The sequence below is a fragment of the Ylistrum balloti genome, unplaced genomic scaffold (assembly GCF_031769215.1).
Source record: "Ylistrum balloti isolate Yb309-2 unplaced genomic scaffold, AGI_CSIRO_Ybal_v1 Utg370208, whole genome shotgun sequence".
NCBI lineage: Eukaryota > Metazoa > Mollusca > Bivalvia > Pectinida > Pectinidae > Ylistrum > Ylistrum balloti.
Genome location: NW_026782179.1, coordinates 7,365 through 22,397, shown reverse-complemented (window position 1 = coordinate 22,397; position 15,033 = coordinate 7,365). Strand labels below are relative to the sequence as shown.

Below are 15,033 nucleotides of genomic sequence, written 5' to 3'. Positions count from 1 at the left end.
GCACATTTCTTCACATAAAACAGTTGTTGTAAGGGAATGTTTTTTCCCATAATTTTTTTCCATTGTTAAATCTAATGTCTAGAAATGTCTTAATCTAATCACAACCTTAAACATTTATTGGTTAATATATGAAGCTTCCATCAATAAAATAAGAATGAAAAAAGAAAAAGCTGGTGATAATGTAATAATATGTCAATGACATATTACACAGGGTCAAGAACACATGGCAAAATACCTGGCTGAGGAGTGGGCCCAAACAGAAGGAGAACTACTGCGAGAGAAGGGCTTGTGGGGGCCACATGTAGGAAGTCGACTGGATAAATGGCAGTCAGACATGACAGAAGGTGAGTGATATCCCTTTCTTGGCTAAAGATTGTTATACTAATTATCTTGCATAAATTATAAGATAACGCTTACACTAAAGTTAAATGATTATCAGTGGACATTTTGTTAGCCTCAGAAAAGATTATTAAAGATCCAAGACTCAGATGGCCATTCAGTGGCTTTTTCTATACCACACATATGACAGTATATATTTGAGGAACAAAATTGTCTACATTGGACACCACTTAAAAATTGATGTCATTCTACTAATAATGGCGGCAAAGCTTACAGCAAATTCTGCTTTTGTGTGTGTAGAGTAAACACATCAGATATTGTAGACAGAGAAATCCATGTTGTGTTAGGGAACTCATTTAGATGAATGTTAATAAACCAGCCATCATCATTTAAAATAGATATGACTTTATTGGGATAGATTCCTGTACTAGGCAGATAATTATAATGTACTGATTAACTGTTTGATGTTGGTCCCCAGTTCAAAGAGGGGAGATTTTAAAATAATTTAAAGACCTTCTTGATTCGAAAGCTGGTGCAAAGACATATATTCTGTTGTAGGTCCATGTCGCATGAGGAAGAAAATGGTGAAGAACGATCTCTTCTTTCAACACTACCCCTACCGACCCGACATGGAGGATAGTGTAAGTTAAATGCTGTCAGCATTTTGTCTGGTCACATTGAAATCTTTGAGACTGTTATACAAAGATCACTTTTTGGGGTTTTAATTGATGAAAATGACTATTAACCAAACCTTTCAGCAAATAATTAATAGATTTGCTTTAAAACTAAGTATTAACATGTCTTTTAACTGTTTGCTGATTTGAGATACACAGAGATTATAAGGGTTTTTTCAGCCATGATTATAGAACATGTTGACTCATGTGTCAGACATAATATATTAAGATTTTAACTTTTACATCATTTTACTGTATATTTCAGCCCCTGAAGTACAAGATTGCCATGAGTTATGATAGTAAAGAATTTTATGAGCGCTACAGGCCTCAGACCCTTGTGGAACATGGCAAGGAAATACTGCCAATACAGATGGGTGTGGATAGTGGGTTGACAGGGAGTTCAAGTGGTGGACAGGACGAGGACAGGTCCCCAGTCGGTAAGTGTTGTATCCTAGCTATGATAATGTCAGTATCTTAAAAGTCATTCAAAGTCATTTATTATCATAAATGATACTGTTGTATGCTGCCAGTGGTGTTATATAGGTTCTTTTTCAAATACTTCAGTGGAATGATAATAGTAGTGAAACAAATTTATAAAATCTCTTTTAATAGATCTTTCAAACTGTTGAACTGCTATTTGCTTGATATGCAGAAGCATGTTCATTTATTGCAAACAGGAAAAGAATCAGTTTCAGTAACTGATATAAATATGTGTCATTTACAGACTTAATTACTAAGTATTGTAGTATTTTGATTCCTTTGTTTCTGTTTCATGTAGATATGCTGAGTATGCCTAAGTTACTCCCACAGTCTAGTGGCCAGAAGTCATCAGAGGCCGATGATGACCTTGATGAGACTACTGCGGAGGGTGACCTGGACAAACCAGATAATCAGGAGAATGTTGGGGAAACCGTGACAGAGGTCCATTCTGGGGGCAAATCTGACAACAACCAGACCATTCTCAGGATCCTCGGCGAGGGAGAAAAGGTGAGACAGAGTGATGGAATTAGATTGGAGTAAAGGAGTTGGGTTGATAGGAGGAAAGCAAGACACTCTGGGTCTATTTTACTTCTTCTGCTACGTGACACTAGATTTATTTATATATAAAGAAAGTAAGACAAACTAATTTAAATTGGTTGAACGAGATTGAAATAAAGAAGTTGAGTCAGACAGATTCACTGATCTTTCTGTGTTGGATAATTGAAAATAAAGAATGCGAGACACATCTGGGGTTGAATTTGTCATGTTTGGGGTATGGAAGCAGAAAGCATTTCTGATAAATTTTCCGAACAGGCACAAGAATGCCAAACATTTCTTATCATAACAAAGATCTTAGATCAGTGTAAATGAAATACAGAATGCATTCAGCAAGTTAACTAACTAGATCTGTCATGAATATCTTATAAATTGATCTCTTGTATTTCTTCCCCAGATAACCAACATATTCCGATGTGCACGGATACTTGGATTAGATACAGCAGAAGGCCTTCTTTTGTTTGGTCGGGAGCACTTCTATGTTATAGATGGTTTCACCATGCTAAGGACTCGTGAGATCCGTGACATTGACAGTCTACCTCCAGAGTATGTATACACAATAACATTACCAGTGATAGAGATAGGTGTATGACCTATATTTGTACTCAATATTTTCACGTCATTGAACTCATATCAAGACATATGTTGTAGTCTATGGGACACTTTTTTAGTGATTTTTCCTTTGATCAGGAATCAGAAATTTTCAAGAGAAGAAAGTTTCACAACAACATAAATATGTACCGTAAAAACCCATGTAATGTCCGCACTATTTTTCACCGAAAATCAATCCAAAAAAGGGGGTGCGGACATTACAGAGATATAGAGGAAATGACACTTTTTTCCTTCCGACAATTCATATCATATCTCCTTGAATTGTGTTCTTAAAAGCCAAGCATACCTGATATTATCGTTCTATGGTTTTTTCTATGATGTTTCCTCAACCAAACATGATTATTTATGATTATTTATTATAGTTTCCATGGTTAATTCCTTCCAATTTCTCGTTACAGGTTCGTATTGTGTCGTCCTTCGTAATAGGAAGCCATTTTGTTTGACTTTGTCACATGAATAAAGTTAGAGTTATTCCCCTTCCCCCATTGAAAAAGCATACTCATGAGCATATACAAAATAACACAACATTTTCATTCTACATTTTATTTACAAAATAATAAATGACATGTACAAGAATATTACATAAAATAAATAATCAGACGTTTTATTGATTATGGATCGTTTATCAGAAAGTCTTAATACATAGCAGGCCGGTTTAATAGCGTTTCTCGAAACCACAGAAGTCGTCGTCGTCACTGTGGAAGAACTCCTCGGCGTTGAAGTTGTCTTCCTCTGTCTGGTCGTTGTAATAAATGGCGTTCTCGTCGTCTGATGGTGTGTCAGTAGGGTCAGTGGCGCCGTGGGTCATGGGCGGGTCATGTTACTGTATAGTTATCGTTAATTGGCTAATCACACCCTGTCACTCACTCACACTCGAGGTGAGGAGACGACCCAAGCTGTTTATAACACTGCTGGGCTAACCCTTATCAAAACACCAATTATCGAAATGAGGACTTGTCATACTGTTAAGCTTACTGTACCATTATGGAGAATAACTGTTGTTATAAACAATTAAGTGAATTCTTGAATGGTACCTGTAAGTTATACACAATGCGACATGCTCTCGGCCATTACGACATTAGCGTACGTGAAATGAAATTGGCAGCTTCAATTTGCATTTTTTACCCGCGGACATTACATGGAAGGTGGGTTTTTTCCCCAGATTTTTGTGTCAAAAAAGGGGTGCGGACATTACACAGATGCGGACATTACGTGGGTTTTTACGGTAATCTGGGGGTCATGGTTATCCCATTCACTGACGATCCACTCGCAAATGTCTGTCAACTTCTCTGTTTGCCCCCTTTTGTGAATGTATGTTTAGAATTGTCCATCATCCACTCGTTCCAAGCAGCGTGCAGTGAGACCTTCATGGGTTTATTCACTCCCACATCGAGTGGTTGAAGGATGCTGGTCATTCCTCCGGGTATGAAGTTGTGTGTTGTCGTCAGACAGCATTTCTTTGACGTAGGGGGATCAGTGACAGCGGAATGAGTCTAAAACTAGAAGGTTCTTCTGGCGAGTGTTAGGTCTCTTTCATTGTCGTTTCGTTCATCCATACTTTTTTATGGACGCGCACAATCAATCCCTGTGGGAAGTTTCCAGTGTGTAGGGTCTTTCTCTTGAAGATGACGTAAGGCGGAAGTTTAGTGCCGTCATGGACACAAACTTGCCATTGGTCAGGGCTATAGTAGTGTCTGAGGGTAGATCGAAAGTAAGCAGTGTTTGGTCGGCATTCCCAATCCTTGACGGGTCAATTTCATATTTCTGCCTTATTTTGATGTTGTATCTCTGGAATTATATTAATTTGTCTTCGTAGTCATCCGGAAGTTTTTGGGCGATTGACGTTCTCCTCCAGATACTTAGCATATGTCTTTTCATAAATCGGACAGCCCAACCCATTGATGCGTTAAAGTCGGTGACCCCATGACCTCTCTTGATCTGCATGGCCCACAGTGGCAGTTCTGTTGTATTGACAGTGATGCCGGAATCTTGGCGATCGCATACTAGGTTGAACAGCTCTCTCTCCATCTCTGGGTATTTCGCTGTCGCACCTTTGTCAGCCCCCCACCCCACCAAAACATCTCGTGATACACTAGTGTACACATTTAATGAATATAACTAAAAAGACGGAAGGTTTATACTTCTAACCCACTCGCATAAACCTTATCATATGATGTAAAAAGAAAAATACTTAATTTCAATTTCAACAAATTTTATTGCTCAATATAAACAATTGAAGCAAAGGGATCAGGCATCAGGCATAGCCTATTTAACCTTATCCGTTTGGCAACAGATACATTCAACATCATTACTCAGTAACAAAGATATTAAAATATAACTGAAATTGACATGTTTTTCAAAAATAGTTAGAGCATATGAACAAAGTATCCCAGAAAATATATGAGATAATATATATGTACAATATAATCTATTTTTCCCATGCACAACATGCACCGATTGCTTAGATAAGTATTGATAAATCATTATCCAGTATCTAAATGGTACAGCGTCATGTGGTACATGCAGTGCACGGGGGACAATATATGATAATGTTGATACATGTAAACAATGGGGTGGAGACACAAAATAAACAAGATTACAAACATTTTCATAAGGAGAACCAACAAAAACATAAGTTCATAGTTTCAAAATCTGCAAAGGGCTTACTTACATACAAGTATTACATATAAGTTTACAATTTTTACGATAATCAAAAATATTATCTGAACTAAACTGATTTTTATGCATGAAAATTCGTCACTAATGACATGCATGGGCAAACATCGGACTATTCCAATATGGAAAGGTAAATCAAGTCTTTCAACAATAATATAGTTGACAGACGACGAAGTTGCTTGGGGCATACATGTACATGTACCTAGTCAAAATTACATTTTCTTTCTTATAGTTACATTTTAAATTAAAATCCGATATTTATAAGGGTTCGAGTGTGCGATGCCATTTAACCATAGTAAAAATAGAAAACTGCTTGGTTCGTTTGTGCACATATGTGTAGTAATGTGTTCGATAATAAAATTTGGATCATTCCATTTTGGGGGACGGAGACATTATATAATCATAACAACCATCCGTGTTGGCCAACTGTGTGAGATAAAACACACGTACATTACACGTGGGACATGCCCGTGCTACATGTACACTACTGACTACGTGTAACTCTATAGTGTTTCAACAATTATAGACAGAATAACAAATAACAATATTAATCAGATGTTTCAGTTAAGCCGTCACATCAATCGGATTATAATGCAACAACATAGTAACTACAATTTGGTTTCAACATAACGTTTATGATATAACACTATACAAAATGCTTGTAGCACTATGCATATTTTGGCTTTACTTGGATAATTTATCACTGAGAGTGACCATCCGGGAACCGTGTACGCACATGTCCATGTAATATATGGAATTGCCATAAGTTTATTGCGGATTCAAGCACAAATATTGTTACAAGATGAAAAATTGATATTGTTACAAGATGAAAAATTAATATTGTTTCAAATTAAATGGTTTTAGTTTACTCGATAAATGCGTTTTCTACATTTGTGAAATCAATATATCACAAGTAATTTATATATACAATGATCTTCATTTGAATTTAGATCAGTTGTGTGACTTTTACATGCACTAAAATGACAAAATTGCAACTAAGCATGACTTCTTAATCTGTCACCATATATCCATAAAGCGTACACATATTTTGTTTTACCTTAAATGTTTAACATACAAATGCAATGCATTATTTTCCTAGTGCATCACTCAGTTATAGACTTGTAGTAATTTTACAATGTAATATTATTAAAATACCTTTTAATTAATTATTTATGCTTACATAAATATATGAATTATATTTTTAACACATTTTAATAGTACCATAAAATGGAGAAAAATATACATGTATATGTGCGACTAAATTAACTTATCACATATATGGATTATTCTCACATATTACTATATAATATTATTATTATGTAAATCATAAGTATACTAGTATAAAGAGACTTTAATATAGGTCTCTGTTATATATATGGTACATTAAATTGAGTGTACTGTAAACATTTTAATCTATATATATTATATAAATTAACAAGTCCAGACTATGGAAGAATCCATTTCTGTTCAGCATACATTTGCATGTTGTGCATATTTTAGTCCATTTGGGAGGTGCCGATATGGGAAGACGTTGCGCGAGAGTCCTGGGTCCAGATTTCCGGGGAGGGGGGTCGGGATAGTTCTGGATCTCACGTAGCGAAGTGACCTGTGTCTTCCGCTGGTTGTTATCGCGGATAACGATGCGACCATAATCTTGCCTCGTAGACAGAAGCGCGAGTACGGTACGACACAAATCTGACAATAATGTCTCTAGGACGATCAGGATTTTTAGGACCGACACGGTGTGTTCTGCTAATGTCGCCCAGAACAACCGCGACACCTAGGGAGTTATTACACGCACTCATAATAAGGTCGTCAGTACTCTCTCCTTCAGACTCAGGGATACCGCGAAACTTAAGACAATTGCGGCGGGAATACTGTTCCATTTCGTCCATTCTATCCCTCAATGAATTTATCTCTGCCAGAAGGTTGTCGATACCCATAGACGACTGTAGCGTCTTTTTAAAAATATCATTGTCCATGAGTATACCCACAACCTGTTTGATGGTTTGGGGGTCCTTCAGTGCGCTAAGTGTTTCTGTTTTTAACTTTCCCAGCCGTCATATTAACAATAAATTTTCAGAATAATCAATATCTACACAGACTTTAGGCACTAAATGAATGGTGAGAAACTGTAACTGTCTGTAACGTTGAGTCCTTCAGAACACATACATGTATACACACGTGTACGTCTACGATAGCACAGGCTTTTTGTGCACTCCAGGTGTGGCGAATGTTCACTTGATTGAATGTTAATATTTGAGACAAAGACGTGGTATGTCGGAACAATATTCAGAATTTCACCAGCTTAACATATTCTGGATTTGTTTCACTTACTTATATGTCCATATTGAATACGTATTGACTCTGCCCAGCAGATTTCGTTCTCACAGAAAACTCACACCTCTTCACCTGTCGCCATACAGGAAACAAAAATACTTAATAAAATGCCAAAGGATGAAAAAAGTTGACACGTTGTGACAACTAAGTTTGTTAATATTTTCAATCCTGCATACGAATAACGATTAAAATAAACCTAGAACAGATGGCTAATAACCCCCAATCTATTTACTAGTGTTCAATGCGAGCTGTGTGTTGGAAATTTTGTACATTTCAATAATCTTGAATGTGTCTGCTACCACCGAAAAAAAGAAGATAGCGATATCCCATACGCCATGCTTTGCAAACATCTTCTACAAAGCTAGAATAAGATGCTACTGAAAGATGTTTGTCTATATTATAGACTAAGACTTACCATTCTAATCTTTTGTGATAATAAAACCATTTAAGATTATTGGCAATTACCGGTTGATGGCCCTAATGATCTTTTATGTGTCGATGCACCGTTAAGATTGTGATTATAATAATGAAAATAATTACAATGCAGCTGCTTTTGTAGGACTGACAATCTGAAAGTATTTCCAGCACATACAAAAGTTTACTTGCTCTCTTGTCAACTTATGGTTCTTATTTGTGACCAGGTTTTGATATATATTCCTTTAATGGTTTTCTTCTGTAAAGCCAACATTTGAATGTCAGTTTCCGAAAAAGAAGTTGTCACCGAGCTCATTTACAATTTTGTAGTTCTATCCAAGACTCAACATTTCGTGGGTGTCCTGTCAGTTTTTGATGTTGTAACCAGCTCTGTGTTTTTTGTATTCTTGCATTATTTTGCATTGGCATAAACTTTTTCTTTTCCAAAACTGAAAGTGATTATCCAATCTTAGGCTCGTTGATAAGTGCTCATTTGTTTGAGCAATGCACTGTATCATATAAACAATCGGTACCAAAAAATAATTCATGTCTTTCACAATGAATGGATTGAATGCATATCGCATCAAAGACGAGCAATCCAATAGGGATCTTGATTCCCACCATTGGATATGGTATTGATTAATCTTGTACTGAACTTCTTGCATATTTCTACTCGATGTTTTGTTCTATTTACAAAATATGTGTATATAATTCGAGTGTAGATTTGTATTCAAAAATGGCAATAACCAATTTAATTGTCATTATACCAGATGGCGAAGCGTTGGTAATTTTGCTTCATCTTCAAATTGAAAAAAATCAGGTTGAGAGGGAGCTATAATACAGATTGTTGTGGAAAGGCAACTTGAAACCACCCTCCAATGAAGGCGGACAGATTGAGAGCCATAACACTCAAAATCCATGGCCTTGACCATTTAAGTGTGGACAAATTGAAGATATGTTGGGACAGAATTATGGGGCATCTGCGGCTATGTTATCATTCAAGGAAATAGTCAACATTTATACGATATTTCAAATGATTGTGTGGATTAAGTTATCATTGAATTTAACGATTTTGAACCAGTTGTGCAAAAAATATTAGTGATGTTTTCGTGTATTCAGTAAATGTCACGGACACCGTGATATATTTATTACTTATGTATAGTTCATGACAACAACAATAAAATCTACACCTTTTTCCTAATTTTACACGGTGCCATAATTTAGACTATGCCCGATGCTTTCCAAATTATTAAATACACCACCCCTGCGAATAGGGGTTAGAATATATCCGCTGTATCCTACTGCATATGGTAAAAGTCTACTAAACGGGGCAACCTGTCTGCCTTGGGTTGTGTCCCGTTAGTACTGGCAGAAAGGATCCTGGCGGTTGAGGGGCGATTATGTGGTTTGCGCTTTATTCTCAAGCAATCTCGCATGACCTTCCCCCAATGCATCACTTTGGCCTCTATCAGTAAGACGGGTGGTCATTGTGATCCTCAGTAATGTACATTTGAGGATTTCATTCATGTGTCAGTATTTTATGAATGTCATGATACATGCTCATACACTATAATAAAGATGTACTTGAGAAATTGTTGAATTTGTTATTTTCAATCCTTGTAGTGTCATTGTCATCATACAATTTTTAATGTTTAAAGTTTAAATATACAAAACAAAACTTTTTGTTTTTTCATGTCAAAGTTTGTGCTTTAATGAACAAACACAATTTTTTTTTCTTTTTTCATGTCTCAGTATCTAGACAATATTTAATATAATTATTACAAATGAAATTCAATCACATCAAAAATATGTATTTGTAATACATATATAATTTTCACGCTGCATTAAAATTTCATTGCTGATGCATAACATATATTAAAATACTGTACGAGACAAAAAAGCTCTGAGAAACGGTCGTTATTTGTTCAACTTTTCATATATATATAATTGTAGACAAGAATGTGACAGTTTGGTGGAGCTTGAACAAACAACAATAGAAGAGTCTACAGATCTAGAAGAAAATGACAAAAAAAACACATCTAGTCAAACAGGATAATGTAAGTAGACTCAACCATTTTTTAGCATTTTTGGAGATAATATCTGACATGTTTGAAATAGATATCACATAGTTTATCTAGCAGATCTTTCATGAACACATGATCTGGAAGAATCCTTTTTTAATGTATAAGTCTTTTGAAGTAGATAAGACAAAGTCACAAAATGGAGCACCTGTAATCATTAATTGGCCTTGGACTTGACAGTGTGTGCGTTTCCTCTTAAGTCTGATGCCATTTTCAACACTTTCTAAGAAAAAGTCTGGTAGGTTTTTTTTCACATCCATAATCCTAGCACTATATGGGCATTTGACTTCTAAAATGCCTGTTACACCATGGTCACATACACGTCCATCTGGTGTGGATCCTAGGAACGGAAATACCGGGTTGATCACAAGTCCACAATCACGTACATGACTTCCTGCTTGTCGATGTACTTCTGTTTTGCTGAAGATTCCTTTTTAATGTCAAAGTTTGTTCAAATATTTCTTGTTGATGGTTTTCCTTCTTGAAATCTCGTGAAATTTTGATGCTGTATGCCTTTTACTTCTCTGTTGAAACCAAACTTATAGTTACATTGTTGGCTAGGCAGGGTTATGGGTGGATTTTGGGGCAAAACTAATTCTCCACAATCTACAATGACTTATTTATGTTCCGTCCTGTTTTCGTAGAACTTTGTCTGAAATAATATTTTAAAGATGTATGTCACTATAATAGTACATAAGATATAGATTATATATTTAAATTTAAATATATAATCTTAAATTTAAATTTAAAATCTATGAAAAAAACATTTATGGACTTATTACCAGGATTGGTTTATTGCATGATAAATACGGTAGTTTAAATCATGGAAATGCATTTTTACATGTGCATAAATGTACATGTGACATCACCAACTGACAAGACTGTGATAGATTGTATTTTACATTAATTTTGTTAATTTTCCGGGTCAGAGGCAGAGGTGAAAACAGGATTTTTTACACCAGATCCTGCAGCACAAAATACATGTTCAATATGAATGATTTACGCACTGACAGTTAGATTATTATCTCTATAACACATCTACAGCCAATTCAAAGTTTCACGGCTGATTTTTACGTTCTCTCACGCGTCGCCCAAGAACGTCCAAGACATGCTCAATCGGTGACAAATCAGGTGATTTAGATGGCCAATCTAACACCTGTACGTTATTCTGCTGCAAAAAAGTTCTACTGACGAGACTGGTGTGCGCTGGCGCGTTATCCTGTTGAAAAATGGCGCCAACGCCATGGCGTCTTAAGAAACGCAAAACGATCCCCTCGTCGCCTCCACACCTGGACTCATCTGAAAACAGAACATTGTTCCATTGTCGTAAGGCCCAACGACGGTGAACACGGGTCCAGTTACGCCGATTATTGCGGTGACGTCGCAACAAATTGGGTCCAGTGTAGGGACGCCGCGCTTTCAATTAGTAGGCCCTCAAACTGTTGTGGACTGTTTGGGGAGACACACGACGCCCAAACAATGTCCTTGAAGTCTCTACTGCGGTAACGACTCGATTGCGCAAGTGTATCAATCGTATACGACGGTCATCCCTGGCGGTCGTTTTTCGTGATCTGCCGCATCGGGGACGATCGGTTGTTGAACCAGTTTGATTTAAACGACTTAGAAACTGGCAAACTGTCGGAAGTCTCGTCAAGGTGAGATTTGCACATCAAACGTCCTCTCTTTGCTGGAATTAATCATAGATTAATTACAATTGAATAAAAAAAAATAAGTTAAAATGAATGAAACGTATGTGTTTCGTTGAAGTGAATTCTACATCTAGTGTACAATCGTTAGTTACATTAAAACCTCTTTCGATAAATAATTAATTTCTGTCATCAAATCTAGTGTTATGATTTTAAGTTCACGATGTACACGTAAATATTTTTCTTACCAAAGTCAGACCCTGCATTCCGGTGCTGTTATGTAGGTTTCGCTAAAGAAAAAATATATGAAAAATTAGATTTGATGGAAAACAATATTAATAAATTTAACTAATACATCATCAAAAGTTTTCGCTGTGTTCGTTAAAGAGGTGACTACATTGGCGAAAATACATTACTAGAAAATAACATTTATAGGGAAATTTACTGCCCGTTGCATGCCGCAGCCAAATATACAAGCTTTTGATAAAACTATGAACATGATACCACCAAATAAGCGAGGTCTGTATTCATCCTACTGTAAAGTACGTTGTATTTCATGTCCATATGATTAAGTATCAAGACAGAGGCAAAATTATGAAAAGTGGAGATGGACAAATTCCTGCAAAACTGAAACTTTAAGATCTACATAGCTGTTAAAATACGTTTGGTATGTTGAAGATAATTTTCGACAAGTCTACTGAAGTTGATTTCACCAACTCGTCCGATCAAAGAGCAGTCAATACTATCCGGTTCTACCACATGGCCAGTGCAGTCTTTCATAACTTGGAGAAGTTGGTCGATTAGGACTGCATTGATGTCATCACGGTGATTTCTCGTAGTAAAATGTGGACAATTCTCATTTGTATCTTCTAGGAAATTGGTCAATCGCTGGGCAAGTTGTTAATCATGTCTAACTTTCGGGAGTCTGGTCAAGGTGAGATTTGCACATCCAACGTCATCTCTTTGCTGGAATTAATCATAGATTAATTACAATTGAATAAAAAAAATAACTTAAAATGAATGAAACGTATGTGTTTCGTTGAAGTGAATTCTACATCTAGTGTACAATCGTTAGTTACATTAAAACCTCTTTCGATAAATAATTAATTTCTGTCATCAAATCTAGTGTTATGATTTTAAGTTCACGATGTACACGTAAATATTTTTCTTACCAAAGTCAGACTCTGCATTCCGGTGCTGTTATGTAGGTTTCGCTAAAGGAAAAATATATGAAAAATTATATTTGATGGAAAACAATATTAATAAATATAACTAATACATCATAAAAAGTTGTCGCTGTGTTCGTTAAAGAGGTGACTACATTGGCGAAAATACATTACTAGAAAATAACATTTATAGGGAAATTTACTGCCCGTTGCATGCCGCAGCCAAATATATAAGCTTTTGATAAAACTATGAACATGATACCACCAAATAAGCGAGGTCTGTATTCATCCTACTGTAAAGTACGTTGTATTTCATGTCCATATGATTAAGTATCAAGACAGAGGCAAAATTATGAAAAGTGGAGATGGACAAATTCCTGCAAAACTGAAACTTTAAGATCTACATAGCTGTTAAAATACGTTTGGTATGTTGAAGATAATTTTCGACAAGTCTACTGAAGTTGATTTCACCAACTCGTCCGATCAAAGAACAGTCAATACTATCCGGTTCTACCACATGGCCAGTGCAGTCTTTCATAACTTGGAGAAGTTGGTCGATTAGGACTGCATTGATGTCATCAAGGTGATTTCTCGTAGTAAAATGTGGACAATTCTCATTTGTATCTTCCAGGATATCGGTGAATCGCTTGGCAAGTTGTAAATCATGTCTAACTGTCGGGAGTCTGGTCAAGGTGAGATTTGCACATCCAACGTCCTCTCTTTGCTGGAATTAATCATAGATTAATTACAATTGAATAATAAAAAATAACTTAAAATGAATGAAACGTATGTGTTTCGTTGAAGTGAATTCTACATCTAGTGTACAATTGTTAGTTACATTAAAACCTCTTTCGATAAATAATTAATTTCTGTCATCAAATCTAGTGTTATGATTTTAAGTTCACGATGTACACGTAAATATTTTCCTTACCAAAGCCAGACTCTGCATTCCGGTGCTGTTATGTAGGTTTCGCTAAAGGAAAAATATATGAAAAATTATATTTGATGGAAAACAATATTAATAAATATAACTAATACATCATAAAAAGTTGTCGCTGTGTTCGTTAAAGAGGTGACTACATTGGCGAAAATACATTACTAGAAAATAACATTTATAGGGAAATTTACTGCCCGTTGCATGCCGCAGCCAAATATATAAGCTTTTGATAAAACTATGAACATGATACCACCAAATAAGCGAGGTCTGTATTCATCCTACTGTAAAGTACGTTGTATTTCATGTCCATATGATTAAGTATCAAGACAGAGGCAAAATTATGAAAAGTGGAGATGGACAAATTCCTGCAAAACTGAAACTTTAAGATCTACATAGCTGTTAAAATACGTTTGGTATGTTGAAGATAATTTTCGACAAGTCTACTGAAGTTGATTTCACCAACTCGTCCGATCAAAGAGCAGTCAATACTATCCGGTTCTACCACATGGCCAGTGCAGTCTTTCATAACTTGGAGAAGTTGGTCGATTAGGACTGCATTGATGTCATCACGGTGATTTCTCGTAGTAAAATGTGGACAATTCTCATTTGTATCTTCTAGGAAATTGGTCAATCGCTGGGCAAGTTGTTAATCATGTCTAACTGTCGGGAGTCTGGTCAAGGTGAGATTTGCACATCCAACGTCATCTCTTTGCTGGAATTAATCATAGATTAATTACAATTGAATAATAAAAAATAAGTTAAAATGAATGAAACGTATGTGTTTCGTTGAAGTGAATTCTACATCTAGTGTACAATCGTTAGTTACATTAAAACCTCTTTCGATAAATAATTAATTTCTGTCATCAAATCTAGTGTTATGATTTTAAGTTCACGATGTACACGTAAATATTTTCCTTACCAAAGCCAGACTCTGCATTCCGGTGCTGTTATGTAGGTTTCGCTAAAGGAAAAATATATGAAAAATTATATTTGATGGAAAACAATATTAATAAATATAACTAATACATCATAAAAAGTTGTCGCTGTGTTCGTTAAAGAGGTGACTACATTGGCGAAAATACATTACTAGAAAATAACATTTATAGGGAAATT

General features: G+C 35.8%; 1 protein-coding gene across 1 annotated transcript in view; it reads left to right on the top strand.

Moving 5' to 3' along the window:
* The window catches only part of LOC132551624 (WD repeat and FYVE domain-containing protein 3-like), a 32,377-nt gene extending 29,737 nt beyond the window's left edge, over positions 1 to 2,640 (top strand). The window contains exons 43-47 of the mRNA XM_060215801.1: positions 212 to 344; positions 898 to 980; positions 1,279 to 1,450; positions 1,792 to 2,000; positions 2,446 to 2,640. Coding sequence (XP_060071784.1) covers positions 212 to 344; positions 898 to 980; positions 1,279 to 1,450; positions 1,792 to 2,000; positions 2,446 to 2,640 — 792 coding nt within the window. The remainder of the gene's footprint in view (positions 1 to 211; positions 345 to 897; positions 981 to 1,278; positions 1,451 to 1,791; positions 2,001 to 2,445) is intronic.
* Positions 2,641 to 15,033: the final 12,393 nt, after the last annotated feature.